Below are 17,478 nucleotides of genomic sequence, written 5' to 3' on the forward strand. Positions count from 1 at the left end.
CTACACTCAAGTTAAATCCTCTCAAATTAGTCTATTTTAGATAAGAGCTGACATACTGCAAAACTGCACAGAGAGTTTGTATTAGTAGCACAGAATATCTGAGTCTCCACTGCAGTACTAGCTTGAGTATCAGCGGAACTCTAGCTTCAACCCACATTTCAGGACAAGCTAGCTAGCTTGAGTTTAAAAGATCCTCTAACTCAAGCTACAGATTCTTGTATGTGTGACAAGAGTCAGGTTAGGGGCAACATTTGAGTTATACCTTCAGCTAACATTGCAGTGAACATAAGCTCTTAATGGCAGATATTGGGTGAGGTAAGTAAATGGTCGGATGCAGTCCACACCTGACAGGATGCAAGACAATTACATGACCTAGGGTATGTTTTCATTGCCATATTGACTTGAGTTACATATACTTGAGTTATTCCTCTCAAGTTAGCCTACCTCATGTGAGAGCAGCCATATTGTGAAATAACATTCAAGTTACTGTGTCTACACTGGCTCTGGACTCATTCATGTGTGGCATAAAGATTTCTGGGGGCACATCCAGTGATTCTTAGTCCTGCAGTAAGCTGACCTGACCTATGAATTCTCTTACAATGTAGAAGACCTTGCCTGTCCTTTATGAGCACAGAGGGGGAATTATAGGAAGCATTTGGAAAATTAGTGTCAGTAACCTGTGTCCACTCTGCAAAGTGTTCATGTTAATGACTGATGAGTTGTGCTCACTTGAGCTTTAGCCTGCACTCCTGTTAAGACCAGCCAGCCAGGTTTTTGTGTGTGGACAGGAGCTGAGTTAAAGGTAACATAAGTTATAACTTGAGTTAACTTTGCACTGAAGGGAAACGCATAGGGTGCTGCTTAAAATTAATGTAGGGTTGGATTCCAAAAGCAATGAAGTATTTTGCCGGCAGTAGGCCAAAACACCAGTCTAGTAAGTGTGACAGATTTATGTTACCAATCTGCCTGAGGCGTCAGGTAATCAGGCTGATGCCGCAGGATCGTTAGGGGAGGAGATGAAGGAGCACACCAAGTAACTAAGTTTTAAAGCTTTATTAATAAAATAACAGTGGTGAGTCCTGGGTGCTCCCCACGTCGCTTAGGGGAAGAAAGAAAGCGTTCGTGCCCGAGCCCTCACCCGCTTTCATACTCACACACGCACAACCCAAGGCTGGCCAAGCCTGGGTGTAACGTCAGAAGGGGAGGGGGGACGAGAGTTCTGTCCTGTGCACAGGTCATCCGGGGTCCGCTGTTGATCTCCGATTTGCTTCAGCTCAGGAGGGTTTTAAGTTCTGGGGTTTTCGGGGGGCGTTTAGTTCAGGGACCTCTGTCCCCCATGCTCTTCGTACGAGTCCAAACCTGCTTTCTGCAGCTTCCTCAGCTTTCCCAAAACACACCAGCTGCAGGGACGCTAGACTGTTTTTCCCACTCGCTGGCCTTTGCTGTCTCATTGGTTTTTGCAGCCCCTGCAGTTTTGTTCAGCTGAATCCTCCTTTCTCACTGCTGGACTAGGTTGGAATCCAGGCCCCATCTTTCTTGGCAGGCAGCTGAGAGTCGGTTGTGTGCCATAGCCTTGGGCTGGAGTTAGCGTCTTATCTTCAGACCTAGCTGGGGTGTCGATTTAACCCATTCCCTTCTCCCTTCCTCCTTCTACGGCCTCTCGTACCCTGCAAAGGAACCTTTTACTCCTCACTTACACCTTCAACCCTTCCCTCAATACACTTCACTACATATGCAAGCGCTAGCAACATACAATGCTAAACTGCTTACCCAGGGGTCCCCATGGGCGGGGGACGGACAGTTATATTGTGACATTCCCCCCCTTGACCCCGAATCGACATTCTGTTGTGAGGGGTCACCACTTAGGTTTCCACCCTTCCTCTGACACAGTGGCTAGTGTTACCGTTCGCCTCCTACACAGACAGCAATATAGCAGAAACAAAATTGTTAGGGCGGCAACAATTGCATACACCAGCCAGTAGTGGCTTTTGGCTTTATTAGTGACATAGCATAACACATTTTTTGTTGACATAAATGCCCCATCCAGATGGCTGTGGCGAAGGCAGCTTTATTTAAATTAAAGGTGTGCTGCAACACTGTAAAGGAGGAGGCATCTGTCTGGAACATGGTTAGTTGTTTTCGGGTGTGCGTTAATGGAAGAAAAACGTTGGGCGTGAGTCATGAAAAATTAAACACAATATAATTGGAAACTTTAACACTACTTTGGATAATGGCAGGCCAATGCACCGAAAAATTTTGCGCTTGAGATTGCAACCGCAAATTGAGGGGCACCCTGGGGTAGGTGGTCCTTCAAACATACGCGGAGGTATTGGTAAACAGATGTGCCTTAGTGGGGGCATGTCCCGATGCCTCCCCTTCCCAGCAGATGTGTTGACCCGCCTTATAAAAGTGGCCTGGCATTACCTTTTTTCTACACATTATTTGAGGGGGCTTTATAGGACATAGTTGCCAGCCCTTTGCAATCCATATCTGCTGATAGTCAGGGGCTGCAGTCAGCACGTACCGCTTAGCCATGTCATTGAGGGGGGCCACCTCCCACATGTTGCGATGGACCACCCAATTTCAGAAGCAGCCTTCCCAGAGGCCTGGTTGGATTTTTATAGCGGGGGCCACACTCCTTTCATGGGATCAAAGGCCATGAAAGAGCAGGCTATGCTGGTGCACTTCCAGTTTGTGAGCCTCCAGGCATAGCAAAATGGCCATTGGTTCCAGGGAATTCCGGAGTGGGGATGGATTTTCCCAGGCCAGGCTTCACGGATTACATTTTTTTTTTTTTTTTTTTGGTGCTTTGGACTTGTTGGGTTAAATATTGTTTAAGTCAGGAGCACACCGAATCCCACGCTAGTTGGTCCCCAGCCTTAATTATGGTCTTAATTAGTTCCTGGAAGGTATCCCACATGTGGAGGGCCAATTTGCCAGTATGTTTGCGGGCAGAGGTGGCCACTGTAAGGTGGGTGAGATCCGCACTTGTGACAAGTTTTATGGCCTTTTTTAATTGTTTGTTTTTTATGGCCCCTTGCTGAATGTTTTAAATACTAGCTGCTGTATTGGTGCCATTCCACAAAGGTTCGCTTTTTGGGGGGGACAAGGACAACGTTTGCCTAAGGAGGGCAGGTTGGAGGGTGGCCCCCCTTGTACAATTGGGAAGGAAGGCAGGGACCTGAAAGCGTGTTAGGGGCAGGTAAATATTTAAAGCTTTTAAGGTGGCTTTAAGGAGGATTTAGCATTGAGTGGCCACTTCCCATTTGGTGGCCGCTGACATCTGCTACCACCGCTGGTGAGAGAGATGTGGAGGTGCTTTTTTAGAATTGTTTTTGAAGACTAGGGGCTAAGCGAAGGAGGCTACAATTTAAAAGGGATGCTGGAAATTGTTTGGGGCATGTAATATATACCTCCCCACACTGCAAACGTGTGTGTGACTGAGGGGGTGATATATGTGATATACCAACATTTGGAACTGTGGGGGTTAGGTTGAACTAATACTGTGACCACCTTCCCATGCCAGCTGTTAATGTGGAGCGTTGACTTGGACGGCATATTAAACTTTTTTGTGATATTGAAAACCTCCCATATACCTTTTTACTGGTGGTTTACTTGAGCCGTTGCTTTTAGATTTTTCCCATCCACTGGAACCATAAGTGCTGGCAGTATGGATGGAGATCTTCCTCCTCCAAAGGTAGGGGCCATTGTTTCCAAGTGGAAACAAACTTTTTGGGAGGGGGTTTAGGTGGCAATGGGATGTAACGTTGTCCCCTGGTGGGGTACGGGGTTCTTTTGGGTTAATTCCGCTTGGGATTCAATTGGGGAGAGACATGCAGGGCCAGGGGACCTGGGGCTCTCAGCAGGGGGCTGCCCTGGAAAAATACCCAGGTAATACGTGATGCCACATTCCCAGGTTGCTAAGTCACAATTGCCCCCCTAACAATGGATAATTGACCTTTTTTTTTTACCATGGCCAATTCTGAACAGTGGTAAAGTTAACAAAGGATGAGAAAAGCGTTGGACACCAGAGGATTTCCACCGATAGGTACCACCATACATATATTGTATTACACTGATGAATTTTGCATGCCTGATGCAGCAAAAACAGTCCCACCACTCCTGTTTAGGGTGTTCCTGGGCTTTTGCCATTCATGACGTGTTTTGTTAACAAAGCAAAAGGGAAAAGAAAAAGAACAACATAAATGTATTTATTGGAGAAACTGAGACAGGTCTAAAAATTTCTAAGGCATTAGTTGTTCCATTACAGCCTTTTTTGGTTTTGTTATGGATGTTGTTTGCCTCGTTTAGGAGGTTACAACAACAATATTTTGTTTAGGGATTAGGGGCTGTAATGGCTTGCCAAAGGGCCTCCCATTCCGCTTCAGGCCACAGCATGAGGAAAGGGTTTGTCCCTCTGTGGTATAGGGGAGGTCTGGGGCTAGTTGGACTATATTTTGCCTTTAAGGCATTTTTTTTTTTTAAAGCTTTTTGCCATACTGTGGCTTGGGCCTCATTCGCAGCTTGAACCATGGAGAGCCTTTGGAGGTATTTTTCCTCCTCATAATTATAATTATCCAGATAATTTTATGGACAGATGGAGACCTGGATGGTTTAAGCAGGTGGCTGGTTTACAACCACGACGCCATGACCAGAAACCTAGCGAGAAACTATGTTTTGAGCTGAATGACCTGCACCCATTTGAGTTTACCGGGTAGCTGAAGCTGGTACACTACTAGGGAGATGCAATTTACAATGGGGTAGGGACCCACCCTCTTAACGTTCAGCATGTGGGCCACTTTTTTTAGCTTTTGCAACATTACCTGGTTTTTAATTTGCCATTTTTTGACGTTTTTAATGACGATTTTTTTGCGTTTGGCCTTTTTTAAAATTTAAATTGGCCTTTATGGCTTTGCGAGTTTTACATAGCTTTTTTTTTTTTTAGCTGGGCAATATATTGACCGTTTGGTGACTTGGCGGGTAAATTCTCCTCCCATTCCCACAGATTGCCCCACCTTATTGGACGACCAAAAAGGATATGGTAGGGGTGTACCCCGTACACAGGCTGTTAGAATTGCATAAAGCCACCACAATAGTCTGCAGCTTTTGGGGCCAATTCGTTTTTGAAGTTGAGCACATTTTACGAAGGGCGTTTTTTAGATTTTGGTTTTGCCTTTTTACCATGCCGCTGCTCTGTGGCCGATAACTGATGTGTATTTGTTGCTTGATGTTTAGGGCAGCAAGCAAGGATTTAAGAACCTCTTCCACAAAAGCCCCCCCTTGGTCAGAGCCAATAATCCAGGGTGTGCCGTACCGGCAGAAGATTTCCTCATAGAGTTTTTGGGCAGCCACGTCACTGTATTAACCCAGGTTGGGAATGACTTTGTTCAGGCTGAGAACACATCAGTTATTACTAGGAGGTATTTATACCCTTCCTTTGTTGTTGGTAGCAAATTAATAAAATTCATTTGCAGATGGTGCTATACCCCTTGCGTTTTTTGCCTCTGTAAAATGGGGAGCTGGGCCCCTCGTTTTACCTGGGCATACTTAAGAATTCCATTACAATTTGTTGCACCATTTGTTTTTGTTTTGGCCATTGTGCCACCTGCCTGATATGAACAGGGTTTTCTCCACCCCTTCATGTGCCCACTCATGTAGTCTTCAGACAATGTCCTTTTGCTCAGTGGTAGCTAGTCCCGTGACCATTGCTGCTACTTTACTTGAACAAATTTGAGTTAGCTTATTTGTTTTTATTTATGGAGTAGTCCCTTGTCCTTATGGGCATGTGATTTTACCCAAGTAATATAAATTTTCCCCTTAACATTAATGGCCGCAAAACCATTAAAAATAAAAAAGCACACCAAGCAACTAAGTTTTAAAGCTTTATTAATAAAATAACAGTGGTGAGTCCTGGGTGCTCCCCATGTCACTCAGGGGAAGAAAGAAAGCTTTAGTGCCCGAGCCCTCACCTGCTTTCATACTCACACATGAACAACCCAAGGCTGGCCAAGCCTGGGTGGAACTTCAAAAAAAATGGGGGAAGGATGGACAAAGGTTCTGTCCTGTGCAGAGGTTGTCCAGGTTCCAATGTTAATCTCCAATTCGCTTCAGCTCTCAGGAGGGTTTTAAGTACTGGGGTTTTCGGGGGGCGTTTTGTTCAGGGATTTCTGTCCTCCATGGTCTTTGGACCAGTCCAAACTGGCTTTCTGCAACTTCCTCAGCTTTCCCAAAATACACCAGCTTCTGGGATGCGAAACTGCTTTTTTCTCACTCGCTGGGTTTTGCTGTCTCACTAGTTTTTGCAGCCCCTGCAGTTTTGTTCAGCTGAATCCTCCTTTCTCACTGCTGGACTGGGTTGGAATCCAGGCCCCATCTTTCTTGGCAGGCAGCCGAGAGTCGGTTGTGTGCCATAGCCTTGGGCTGGAGTTAGCATCTTATCTTCAGACCTAGCTGGGGCATCGAGTTAACCCATTCCCTTCTCCCTTCCTCCTTCTACGGCCTCTCGTACCCTGCAAAGGAATCTTTTACTCCTCACTTACACCTTCAACCCTTCCCTCAATACACTTCACTACATATACAAGCGCTAGCAACATACAATGCTAAACTGCTTACCCAGGGCTCCCCATCGGGGCGTGGGGGTGGGGGGCAGTTATATTGTAACATAAGGGTCCTAAAGCGCATCTTAAGGCTTGTCTTCAATACAAAATTTTATCATGTTAGAACTTGACAAAGATTTGTCAAATTAGCAGACCTTCATTAGAAAGCCCAAAATGTTGTTTTCCAAATCTCATAATTTTTACCTTAATCTCATGATTTTTAGGTCTGACTCATGATTTATGAATGTTTGAGATGTGCAGTACTACTGATGTGACTTGATTTTTTTTATTATGTACTGTATATTTTTTCCATGTTCTATACCTTTAGCTGCCTTCCTACTGGCAGAAGCAGCTGCCATTTTGTGTTCTGCTGTGGCCTGCTTTGGAGAGAAAGCGAGGGCTTGTCCACATGGTGCTTTAGTCCACACCAGAAGGATGTAAATTCTAGAGTATACTAGTGTGTTGCACACTAACTGGCCCATGTGGACCCTTCTGGAAGACACTAACAGTTCTCTAGTGTGCATTAATATAGTACTATTTGAAATATTTGTACTCTTCTCATGAGGATACTGTGAGAAGCCCACTGTGATCTCTCATAAAGATTCAGTTTTGCTCACTCTTGCTTTGTTACCCCTTAATATAAAATAAAGGTGGGTCTAACAAAGTACATGCTCATTATTTATTCAAAAATATAACTGAAATATTAATCATTTGAACTTGTTTATTTCGCAGCCACAACTGTATCCTTAGTAGGCCCCATTACTAGTGGACCCTTTTTATGGGGGAGAATTTCTGTTCCTTCCCTCTAGCAACAACCCTTTACTGTACCCAAGATCCATTTGCACACTGAGAAGCAACAACTCCCAATGACACATATAGGCTGTGGGACCTCAGTGCGAGCTCCCCAAATCTGCATCACCTCCATTTTACATAGAGGAAACACACCAGTTCTACCCAGTTATGGTTCTCTAAGGTCACAGAGGAGGGGGCAAGATTTGGCTCATTAGAAATTGTATTCCTACGAAGTGCAGCAGTTTTGGTCCAGTGCAATTTTATTGAGAGTTGCAAATATATATTATGAATATGGTTTTTCTTCTAATTCCACATTTACTTATTCATTTCAGTACAGTACCTGCTTGACTTGTACAATAGGAATTCTTTTCAATACAGTACAAGTCAAGCAGGTGCAGAAATAAAAATGAAAAGATGCCCGCACGTGCTATCAAACAGGGAATGGAACCATAGTCTGAATATGTACCATACACAAAAGGAAAAACACAGGTGTAAAATCAAGTTTTAGATATGTGCCATCATTATACATTGCCACAATACAAGTTCCAGCAATATTTATTTCCGGCACTGACCACACTGATAATGTCCATAAAAAGAAAAACTTCCTTTAGAAAATACTAACCAATGATCACCTCAGTTAGGAAAATCTTTTTTTGCAAACTTTTAATAAACCGAATTTATCAAAGGAAAAACTTACCGTAGTGATAGACAAATTTGTTGTTCAAAATGACTAACAGAAAATAGGGTTGAGATTGGTTTTCAAGGGTTAAATATCTCTTAGTGCTAACATTACATGACAGAAATTTATTTTCACATAGAAATCTGTTAGATGTTCTATATTAGTGCCTTGTTCTGAAATGTGAGGTTTATAAAAATTCCCTGAAAACAAAACATTGAAGCTATATTTCTCGAGATCATTTTTAATGTGGGTTTAGTATCAGTGTCGAAGGATCTAAGATTACTTAGAAGAAGTTACAGAGTTAAGTTATAAAAAAGGATTACATCACAGAAGCTTTTGCAATGGATATATTCTAAAGCAAAAAATTACAGCAATAAAACAAGTCAGTAAAGATTCCCAAGCACCCCTATATAAATTGCTTCCTCTGCATCTAGAATTAATCTCCCATGCTTTCTGTGGTACCAGTCAACTTTATTGCAGCTCTGAGTTCTGATCTGGAATAAGTTACTCCTGCACTTGGCAAAACCTTTGAACTGATTTTATTGGTCTGGATGCTCAGAGCTTTGCTTTGGCAATGGCATACCCACTTTCTCTTGGAGTACACCTTGTCTTTGGGCCATACCCATTGTGGAAATTATGCAGATATACACATGTGCTTGATTTTGTGCTTGGGAATTAGAGCACATTTACAGGAGGTTACTCTTAAAAAAATTTCTTTGCCTTTGCAAAACTTAGATAAAGTTTCTCAAGTTACCTGTATTTAGTAAGGAATACTAGAATACTCTGAATACTGATGTAAAACTAGGGTTTGCCAATTTTAGTTGGATGTATTCCTGGAGGTTTCATCACATGACATAAACTTTAATTAAAGATTAATCTTTAATTCCTGGAGACTCCAGGACACTCCTGGAGGGTTGGCAACTCTAGCATGTAACATTATTTCGTTGTCACAGGCAATTACATGTTTTTAAGGGCAACCACCCACAGTGGTGCTTGTTTGCTACGACACTACACTTTCTGAATTCGTGGGTCTGTTTCAAGTCAGAATTTGGACCCTAGATGAGAAAGCATGCTGAGAGCCTTCAGAGTGAAATATGTTATATAATCATCATTTGTTTGTTTATTTATTTAGTAAGCCACTCTACTGGGCATGTTTCAAAAGTGCATCTCTGTACTCTCCCCTGTAAAAAAAAGTATGGTATTAGAGTTTCTTCCAGTTGCTTAAATGTGAAACTTTAAAAGTAGAACAGTGCAAATCTATGCAGTTTTTGGACTTTGTGCCTGCAAGCTGATAGAAGAATCCAAATACTGTATTAGTCATAGCTTTGGTTGGAATGGTAAATTTCATTCTGGCTAAGAAAATTTCCATTTGAAGTGACTCAAGCGCCTTATACATTTTTTTAAGCTACTGATTGCTAATACAAACTGAGTAGTGTATGTGGCATCAAACTGGACTGCAGAAAAAATATAAATGTGTTTTTGTTATCATCATTAAGCAGTCTATCAATTAAGCTTTGATATACTCCTGTGCTCCACAAATGGCACAGCTGTTAGACATATTTGATACATGTCTAAGACGAGCAATTCCATTTAGGCCTGTTTTGGGGCCACAAATTTGGAAAGGATACAGTATCATCACAGTAAATGTGTGTTAATAATCAGCAAGTATATGTTTGTAGGGAGTATACTTTTTATTACATAGCTATTTTTTGTAGAGAAGTTGTCATTTAAAATCTGCTATTTGTGGGTTTTACTTGGTAGTGACTTTTCTTTAAAGGATAGTGTAGAGTATATCTTTAAAAGAATGAAATTAGATGTATTTTCCAAAAATTCTCAACAAAGCTATCTGACAATAGCAGTCTAACCTTAGAAGCCCTCTGTTATTAAAGAACTACAGTGCAGGAAAAAGTAGAAGCTTTAGAAATTTGCTTTTGAAAAGCACTATTGTGAATTCTAACCGTTTGTTAAAAAGAAAAGACAATTCTTCAAAGTAAGTAACAAAATTTAATAATTTTAAATGATCATGTGGTAATTATTAAACTAATATGTAATTAGCATTTGCTAATGACAATCCTAATCTTGACAAACGCTTTCATTCATTTTGCTCCTATCATTAAAGACTTTAAAAGCACTGATTTTGTTAGCTGAGTCCCTTGGCTATTCATCAGTGGTGCAATTCAACCTAATACTCCAGTGGCCAGTAATCAGTGTGTTGCCTATTAAATGAAGGAAATTTTATCCTTGTCTTTATGAGCGCCACCTTTATTTCCTCTCTTTATCACACAGTAGGTAGATAGACAAAAATATTATAGTATCTAACAAATAAACATTGTGGGGTTTTTTGGGTCTAAAATGGCAAGTCAAATCAATCTGTGGTCATTCCAAATGATATAAAATTTAAAAAAAACAACATCTTGCCAATGATCTGTTTGTCAGGACAATTCAGATGCATTCTTTAAAATATGGTGAATTAAAACTAGATTTTTAAGAACGTCAATAGCTATGTTCATTGTTGTTTAAAAGATTTTTTTTTCCTCCATAACCAAATATCTGCTCTTTTTATTTTCTGTTAATAGCTGTAATTGTGACATCTGATCTAGAGGCCTGATCCTGCAAGGTGACATACACTGGGCTCTCAAGGGCCTCTGAAATTAACAAGAGTTGATGCTGAGCACCTTGTAGGATCAGGTGCTGTGTGCAGGTAATGTAGCCTCCAGTCAATGCTGCCATTAAAATCATGTTACTCGCCCACTACTTAGTCCATGTCCCTCGTTTTCTGCACCAACTGCAGATTTATTATCCTGCTCTTTAAGGTGTTGCTTAACATTGTGCCAACTTCATCTCTGCTCTCATTTCCAGAATCTGCATTACCTCTGCAGTCTACACTTCCTGTGCAGTCTTTTCTCCTCCCATCTACGCCATCTCTCAAATGCCCATTTTTTAATCTTTCTCTTGAAGATTCCCAACTTTGTTTTTTTCCTTACAATTGGAATTCTCTCCTGTCATCTTTGTGCTCCAAAGAAATGAAAGAGATGTATATTAAAAAGCACTGAAGATCCCCAAAGCAAACAAACAAAAATATCTGTACCATATTATTAACATCTAATTATCTAGTACATGTCTTTGTGTCCATGTATCACCCCATTGATTTCAGTGGTGCTCTGTGCAAAAATAAAGGTCCGCCTGCACAGATCCAACTGCAGGATCAGGGATTCTGAATGGATAGAGACCATGTCTTCCTCTGTTTTGTTTAGCATTGAGCATACTAAGGGTGGGTGCTCAATAAATGATGATTTTGGAGACAAGAATATTGATTATTCATGGATCAGAGAGGGGTGCTATATGTCATCAGCATGGCTGGCATGATGAACCACTTCTGAGTAAAACTTATGATCCTCCTGATCCAATCAGTCTATGTCATTCTGCTGCCTAGGACCCTGGGCTGTTTTTTATAAATATTATATTATTAGAGATCAAAATAGGTCAGAGCCATATCCCTAAAATTCAGCAAGATATTTTTTTCAGTAGACTCTGTACTCTATTTTTAGTGGTTTAAAAAAATCAGTTATTTTCTTTGATTACATGTCCTTCCTGTCACATCCTATTCATTTCAAAAATTTTGTATTTCTGCTCCTCTACTTTCCATATTTTGTTCCTATTGTTAAAAAGCTATTTCTCTCAAATGGAAGCTATAGATTTTGGCTTGAAAAAAACACAATGTAGATAAGAGGGAATATTACAAATCTATCTGTGTACCAAATATATGCATGCTACAGTTTTGTAAAACTACTGTACAAGGGAAGATAATTATGAATGTATCAACTCAAATAAGATAAGCATCTAGTTTATATAATCATATCCCAAAAAATTCTCAGGTATACAATTGCCAGGCGTATTGTTTCCAGAAATGGCCTTAACTCTGAATTTTCTAATCTTTTGTAAGTTGAAAACAGACCTAACACATGTATTTTCAAAGTGATTGTTTCTGCAGTTTTGTTCTGTTTTTTAAATAGTAGTTTAAAGGTGTCCTGTAGAGGAAAAAACGTTGGGCCAGTGGTGACTTTTTTTATGCTTCTTTATGATATGTTAAGAAGGACTCTAAGATGGATGGTTGCTTTTTTTCTTTTCTGTTCATTTTTTTATGTAAGAAAAATTCACGATTTTTCTAACCTAAATGATTGCATGATAACTGGAGAACACTGGCATCACAAGGGAGAAGGTCATGAAAGTTTGGCAACTTAGGGGAGGGATTTCTAGTCTTTTTTTGAAACTCTTTGGTTTTTGTTAATACATATTTAATTGAATTTACTAATTAACATTTTGGATAATGAATGTTTTTGTTATAAAGATTCAGCATCTTCACCTGTTTGGTTAAGGTGTGAATGCTCACAAGGAGTATGTTCTATGAGACTTCAAACAGATGGTCCAGCAGAGCCAGTGAAGACCAGACTTAACATACCAGATATTTTCATCGTAGAAAACAAAGAGGGCTCAAGCCAACTAAAAATCAGCACCTTTTTTTCTTGGGGGGAAAGAACCATTCAGGCCTTCTTTATATAGAATGAAGAAACAAAAAGATCACATTCAATTTTTTTTTTTAATGCTTTGTGGGTCACCTTTAAAAGAGAAGACAAAATAAGATTTCAGTTTCTTAGAGACTTGCAAATCTGGGTTTATGGACAGTACAGATACCATGTGCATCCAAAGCAATGATTTGTCTCTTGTATTAATGTGTAGCAATAGCAACTTTTGAGCCAAGAGTTATTGACAGAATGGACTGCAACAGCTTCAAAAAGAGTACTCAGTTGTGTCTGATTGCACTTAGGCAGCCTTTATTCCTGAATTAATTATACAATACACTAGAATGCTACAAAAAAAGCCATTAAAGTCGTCCGTGTCAAAGGGAGTTGGTGTATATTGTAGTAGATTGTGGCATTTGGCCACAGCTATGGGTCTGAGACGGGCGGAGCTCAGTGGTTGCATAGAGAGGTGTTCCGCCTCTGGAGGAATATCTCCCAGAACCCACTGTTTGTAACGGAGAGAGCACAGTCTCAGCATTGTAAATTCCAAGAGTTTAAAAATCACGAGTCAGGTCTCAAAACATCATAAGATTTTTTTTAACATGTGGGTTTTTTTCTTTGTATCCTAGTTTCTGTGCCCTTTAGCCTGCATTCAGGTCAGGTTTTCCATATTTTCTCTTCAATTTTTAGAGAAAAAACTTCCTTTAAAAAAAGAGCTGAAATTCTTGTGCAGTCACTTCATTAGAGGAGCTGAGGTTTTAAGAAAAAACATCAACTATTATAAAACTCATAATAAATTCATGTGAGTTGGCAACACTGTAATCATCAACACCATTTCAGGAACAGTCCGCACATGTGGCTGTGCAGAGGGGGATGGAGTCATGGCTTTGCTTACTCCACACCACTCTCTGCCGTTTTTTTAGCAATGTGATCCAGAGTGGGAGTAACTTGGCTCCAGTTTTGACCATCTCTTATAAAGGTTGTTTACTCTTCCAACCCCACTGTGTAGCCACGTAAGAATAGGGGTATAGTCTGGCTCTCAGAAGATATTAAGATACATAATTTGCATTGTCTTCTGCACTTGTATGGTAGGTATGAATGTTCTAAAAAGATTAAATTTATCCCTATGGAGAGAACCAACACTTTAAAGGCCAAATCCTCATGTCAGTGGCACCCAGTGCAAGTGACTGGACAGATGCACTGAGGATAAATGGGAAGGAATTGTCCCCCGCCCCCCCCCACCCCCCCCCCCAGAGGTCACAGAACAGCTATAGAACTTTTCCACAGAGGCTACATCAGCTCATTGTCTGCATTCTCTGTTCCTGCTCCTGTCCCTCCCCCTGTCCAGTCTCTTTTATCTGTCTATATGGTGCTGTGTGAAGTGCTCTTCCAAGAGGGGATTTACACCAAACAGGTTCTACATCCCCCATGAAAAATTCCCCCAAATATTGGCCCCATCGCCACCAGCAGAACCACATTAGTTCTGCTGTCAAGGTACTCTCTGCTGAGGTGGAGTCCCTAAGGGCTTAAGAGTAGTCAATTATTTTTTCCCAAGGTCCAAATTTCTTGATCAAGGTCCAGACTCCAGAGAAAATAATACTAAAAAATAACAACAATGATAACAATAAGTAAATAAAAAGATTTCGGAGTCTGTTCAGAATCCTCTGGATTTGGCCCGTGGTTTGCCTATTGACTACCCCTGCATAGGGCCTTTTGTAAGCCTTTTGCACTTGAGTGAATTTTACCCAAAATGATTATATGAAGAAAGAATAGTCACGTTTGCATGCAAAGTAGTTGCTTTGGCAACCTAGGCATCTCAGCCATTTTATGCTTTTTTTTTTTTTATTTAATTGTCCAAACATACAATCAGATTGCATGATCTGTCTGGAAATTCTAATTTTGAAGAGAGTGGATGTGGGAAGAAGGAGGAGGCAAATTAGGGGTTTCAATATTTTAAACTCAGCTTTGCTTCAGTCTTCTAAATACGCCAAAGTCCTCCACTCTGATCACATTACTGGAAAATATAGGTGGTCTTATAAAGATATATAATGTCAAACCAGCACAAACCCAATTTGGTATTTGTGTACAGTATATTTTATTTTAAATTGCTGCAGAGCTGAGTATGCCATTCTAACCCACAACACATTTGTATGGCTGGTAGATCTTTAACTGTTGTAACACTAGCAGGTGATGCTTTAACATTTTAAAATATTATGCTCTTACTCCTGTTGTTTCAAACTAGTGTATTAAACATATACACATAGTATTAGTGTGTTCTACATTTCGGGAATTCCAGGCTCTGTGGGCTAGGGAACCAGAATACAGAGCATTTATTGTAAAGGAAATACAGCTTTACTAACCACAAGTTAAACACAAGGGAGAGACTAATAAATCTGTCAAAAATATCTGTTGTATTAAAATATATTGTAATCTTGGTACGTTAATGCAGTTCAGTAAAGACTTTGCGATATCAGCATAAGTGATTTAGAAGGTATTTTTCTTTTCCAGATAAATCCAAAGGTGTTAAGATCATACTGTTTTCGTGGTCATATTTGAAATATGATAGTATCATCTATGTCTAGAGAATTTATTATATTAATATGAAGAGAGTGCTGCTGCTATTATTATTATTATGGGTCACACTGTGTTACAGAACTCAGTAGTGGTACACCTTAAAAACCTGTCAGCTGTAGTGCAGTGTCAGTGCCCATCTTCTCAAGCTGTTGTAGTTTACATTGAAAAGAGAGCCATTTTAGCTAGAAGCATAGCAATCTCGTTGTATTAATCATTTTCTCTTTTTAAGCAATACGAGAATGTCTGTCTGCTTTCCATGACAGAAATAAAATCCTTGAAGGGGACAGTCTGTGAAATAAATTCTGAAGGGACAGTGAGACTACCTCTCTTTGACTCCCTGTGGCCTAATTAAACTAAGGAAAAGACATCGTAAAAGAAATTAAATTTAAGAAGCCAGATTAGCAACAGCAAGGGTGTGGCAGCAGCCAATATATATGTGGTATTTCATTTGCAAGTAACATAAAGGTAGTGTTGATGTTAAAGAGGGGAGAACATTAAACCTGCAGAGATACCTATTCTTGTTCTTTAAAAAAAACAAAAAAAGTCTCTTGGAGCATAATAGTTTCTTATCTAGTCTCTCCCCTTTGCAATCTTCCACCTACCCTATTACAGCCTAAAAAAGATACACACCTCAGAATGTGCTATTCTGCTTGTAAATATTTCCAGTAACAAAAAGTGAGTAATTAAATAATTTATAATCTCAATTGTAAGAATGCCCATACATGCCTGGGCTTCTTTTTTAAATAAAAATATAATCAGGGGGTCATTATAATTTTTCTTAACGTTTCCTGGGTGTTTACAGGGGAAATTGTATTTAAAAATTCGCGGTCAGTTTCTCTGAGTATTTGAATGCTGCCAAAAAAAAAAATGAACCATCAGTCAGGCTAGTGGAAGTAGAAAGGACTCAAAATTCCTTTCTTTGTGGACACTAGAGCTCATCTGTTATTACAAATTTATTTTAGCTGGATAATACCTGGCAGTTTTGCTTCGATACAACTAAGACCAGAGATACTAGAAAACCGCTGAGGAATTATAATATTCACTGGTCTTTTGACCAATTTGGGGGGCTTGAAAAATTGCCAAGAATATTTTCTTTGTGGTAAAATCTGGGGCTCCACATTGCCATCCTTTTACATAGGTTGTGTTTGTACTCGTTTTTTTCCCCCCAAAAAATCCCACTGTTGGTAATATTGTTGCCACCAGTGGAACTGTGCCAGTGGTGAGAGTGATAAAGTATTCAAGGCACTCTTCTCTTCCTGTTAAAGTATCTGATCCAGAGCCCATTGAAATCAGCTGGAGTCTTTCCATTAACTTCAATGGGCTGTGGAGCAGGCCCAAAATAAGGTGGATAGGTTTGGTTTGTTTTTTTAGTCCTATAGTCTTTCATGCCCCCAAATTATTAGTGTTTTATACCTCACTTCCTTAAGATATGGTAGATAAACCCAAATGCAAGCAGTCTGCCCTAATATTACCTCAAGGCCAACCAGAGCTTAGTTGAGTTTTTCTTCTTTTCAGAACAGCCATTTGTTTTTTTTCTTTCCACTAAGCTTCACCCAACTCCACCATAACTGTTAGACATCATTATTTTGAGATAATCTAAAGGAACTAATCCAAATCTATGTAATGGCAGTATATAGCTTGCAATCACTAATTTTAAAGAAATCCCAGGTGCAAACCCATTCTTAAAAATTCACTAAAGAAAGACTGAGTTCAAGATTTCGTAATCACTATCAGCACACAAGGTGCCTTGAACTAGCTTTGTCATTCACAGAGGAACTTTAAGGTACCATTGGCCTGCTCAAAGAATCCTTAGTAACAATTCCTGAGTTAGCCAGTAGAAATCTCAATGGAAACACTGCATCTGGCCCCCTTTTTTTCTTGGACTTTATGCATTTCTTCTATGATAGGTGCCAGCAGGAGGAAGAATCTCAAAGCTGCTACTGAATAGATAACACTTATATGGCAACATCTTTCGCAAAACAACAAGGGCCAAACTATTAGTGGCCCCTGGGGGGGTGAACAAGGTGGGAAAGTGCAAAGAGATTTCTCTCTTTGTTTGCCCTGGGCAGGAGTCAAGCAGTTGTAATCCCTATGCTTCCAGAGCACATGGATTGCTCCCTCCTAGCCCAGGCTGAAGCAGAAGCCACCCCAAAGAGGGCAGCAGAATAGGCAGAGCCTTGGCCCTGCCCTCCTCTGCATTGGTCAGCAGAGTCACTGGTCAGCAGAGTTGTCTAGATCTGGAGAGAAAGCATTCTGCACCATGCTCAAAGATGGTGCAGCAGGCACATTCTCCCAGTGCTCCTGTGAATTTGTGCCT

At 40.4% G+C, this 17,478-nt stretch overlaps 1 protein-coding gene across 6 annotated transcripts in view; it reads left to right on the forward strand.

Moving 5' to 3' along the window:
• The window catches only part of ZNF407 (zinc finger protein 407), a 456,036-nt gene that overhangs the window by 366,241 nt on the left and 72,317 nt on the right, over positions 1 to 17,478 (forward strand). The window contains exon 9 of one of the 6 annotated variants that reach the window (XM_037892938.2): positions 10,644 to 11,306. The exons of 4 other annotated variants lie outside the window; for them this stretch is intronic. In XM_037892938.2, the coding sequence (XP_037748866.1) occupies positions 10,644 to 10,675 (32 nt within the window). In that variant the 3' untranslated portion in view covers positions 10,676 to 11,306. Of the gene's footprint in view, positions 1 to 5,235; positions 9,924 to 10,643; positions 11,307 to 17,478 lie in introns of those variants that run through there. One more of the 6 variants, XM_043539975.1, reaches the window with a different exon arrangement.

Source organism: Chelonia mydas, chromosome 2 (genome assembly GCF_015237465.2).
Source record: "Chelonia mydas isolate rCheMyd1 chromosome 2, rCheMyd1.pri.v2, whole genome shotgun sequence".
Classification (NCBI taxonomy): Eukaryota; Metazoa; Chordata; order Testudines; family Cheloniidae; genus Chelonia; species Chelonia mydas.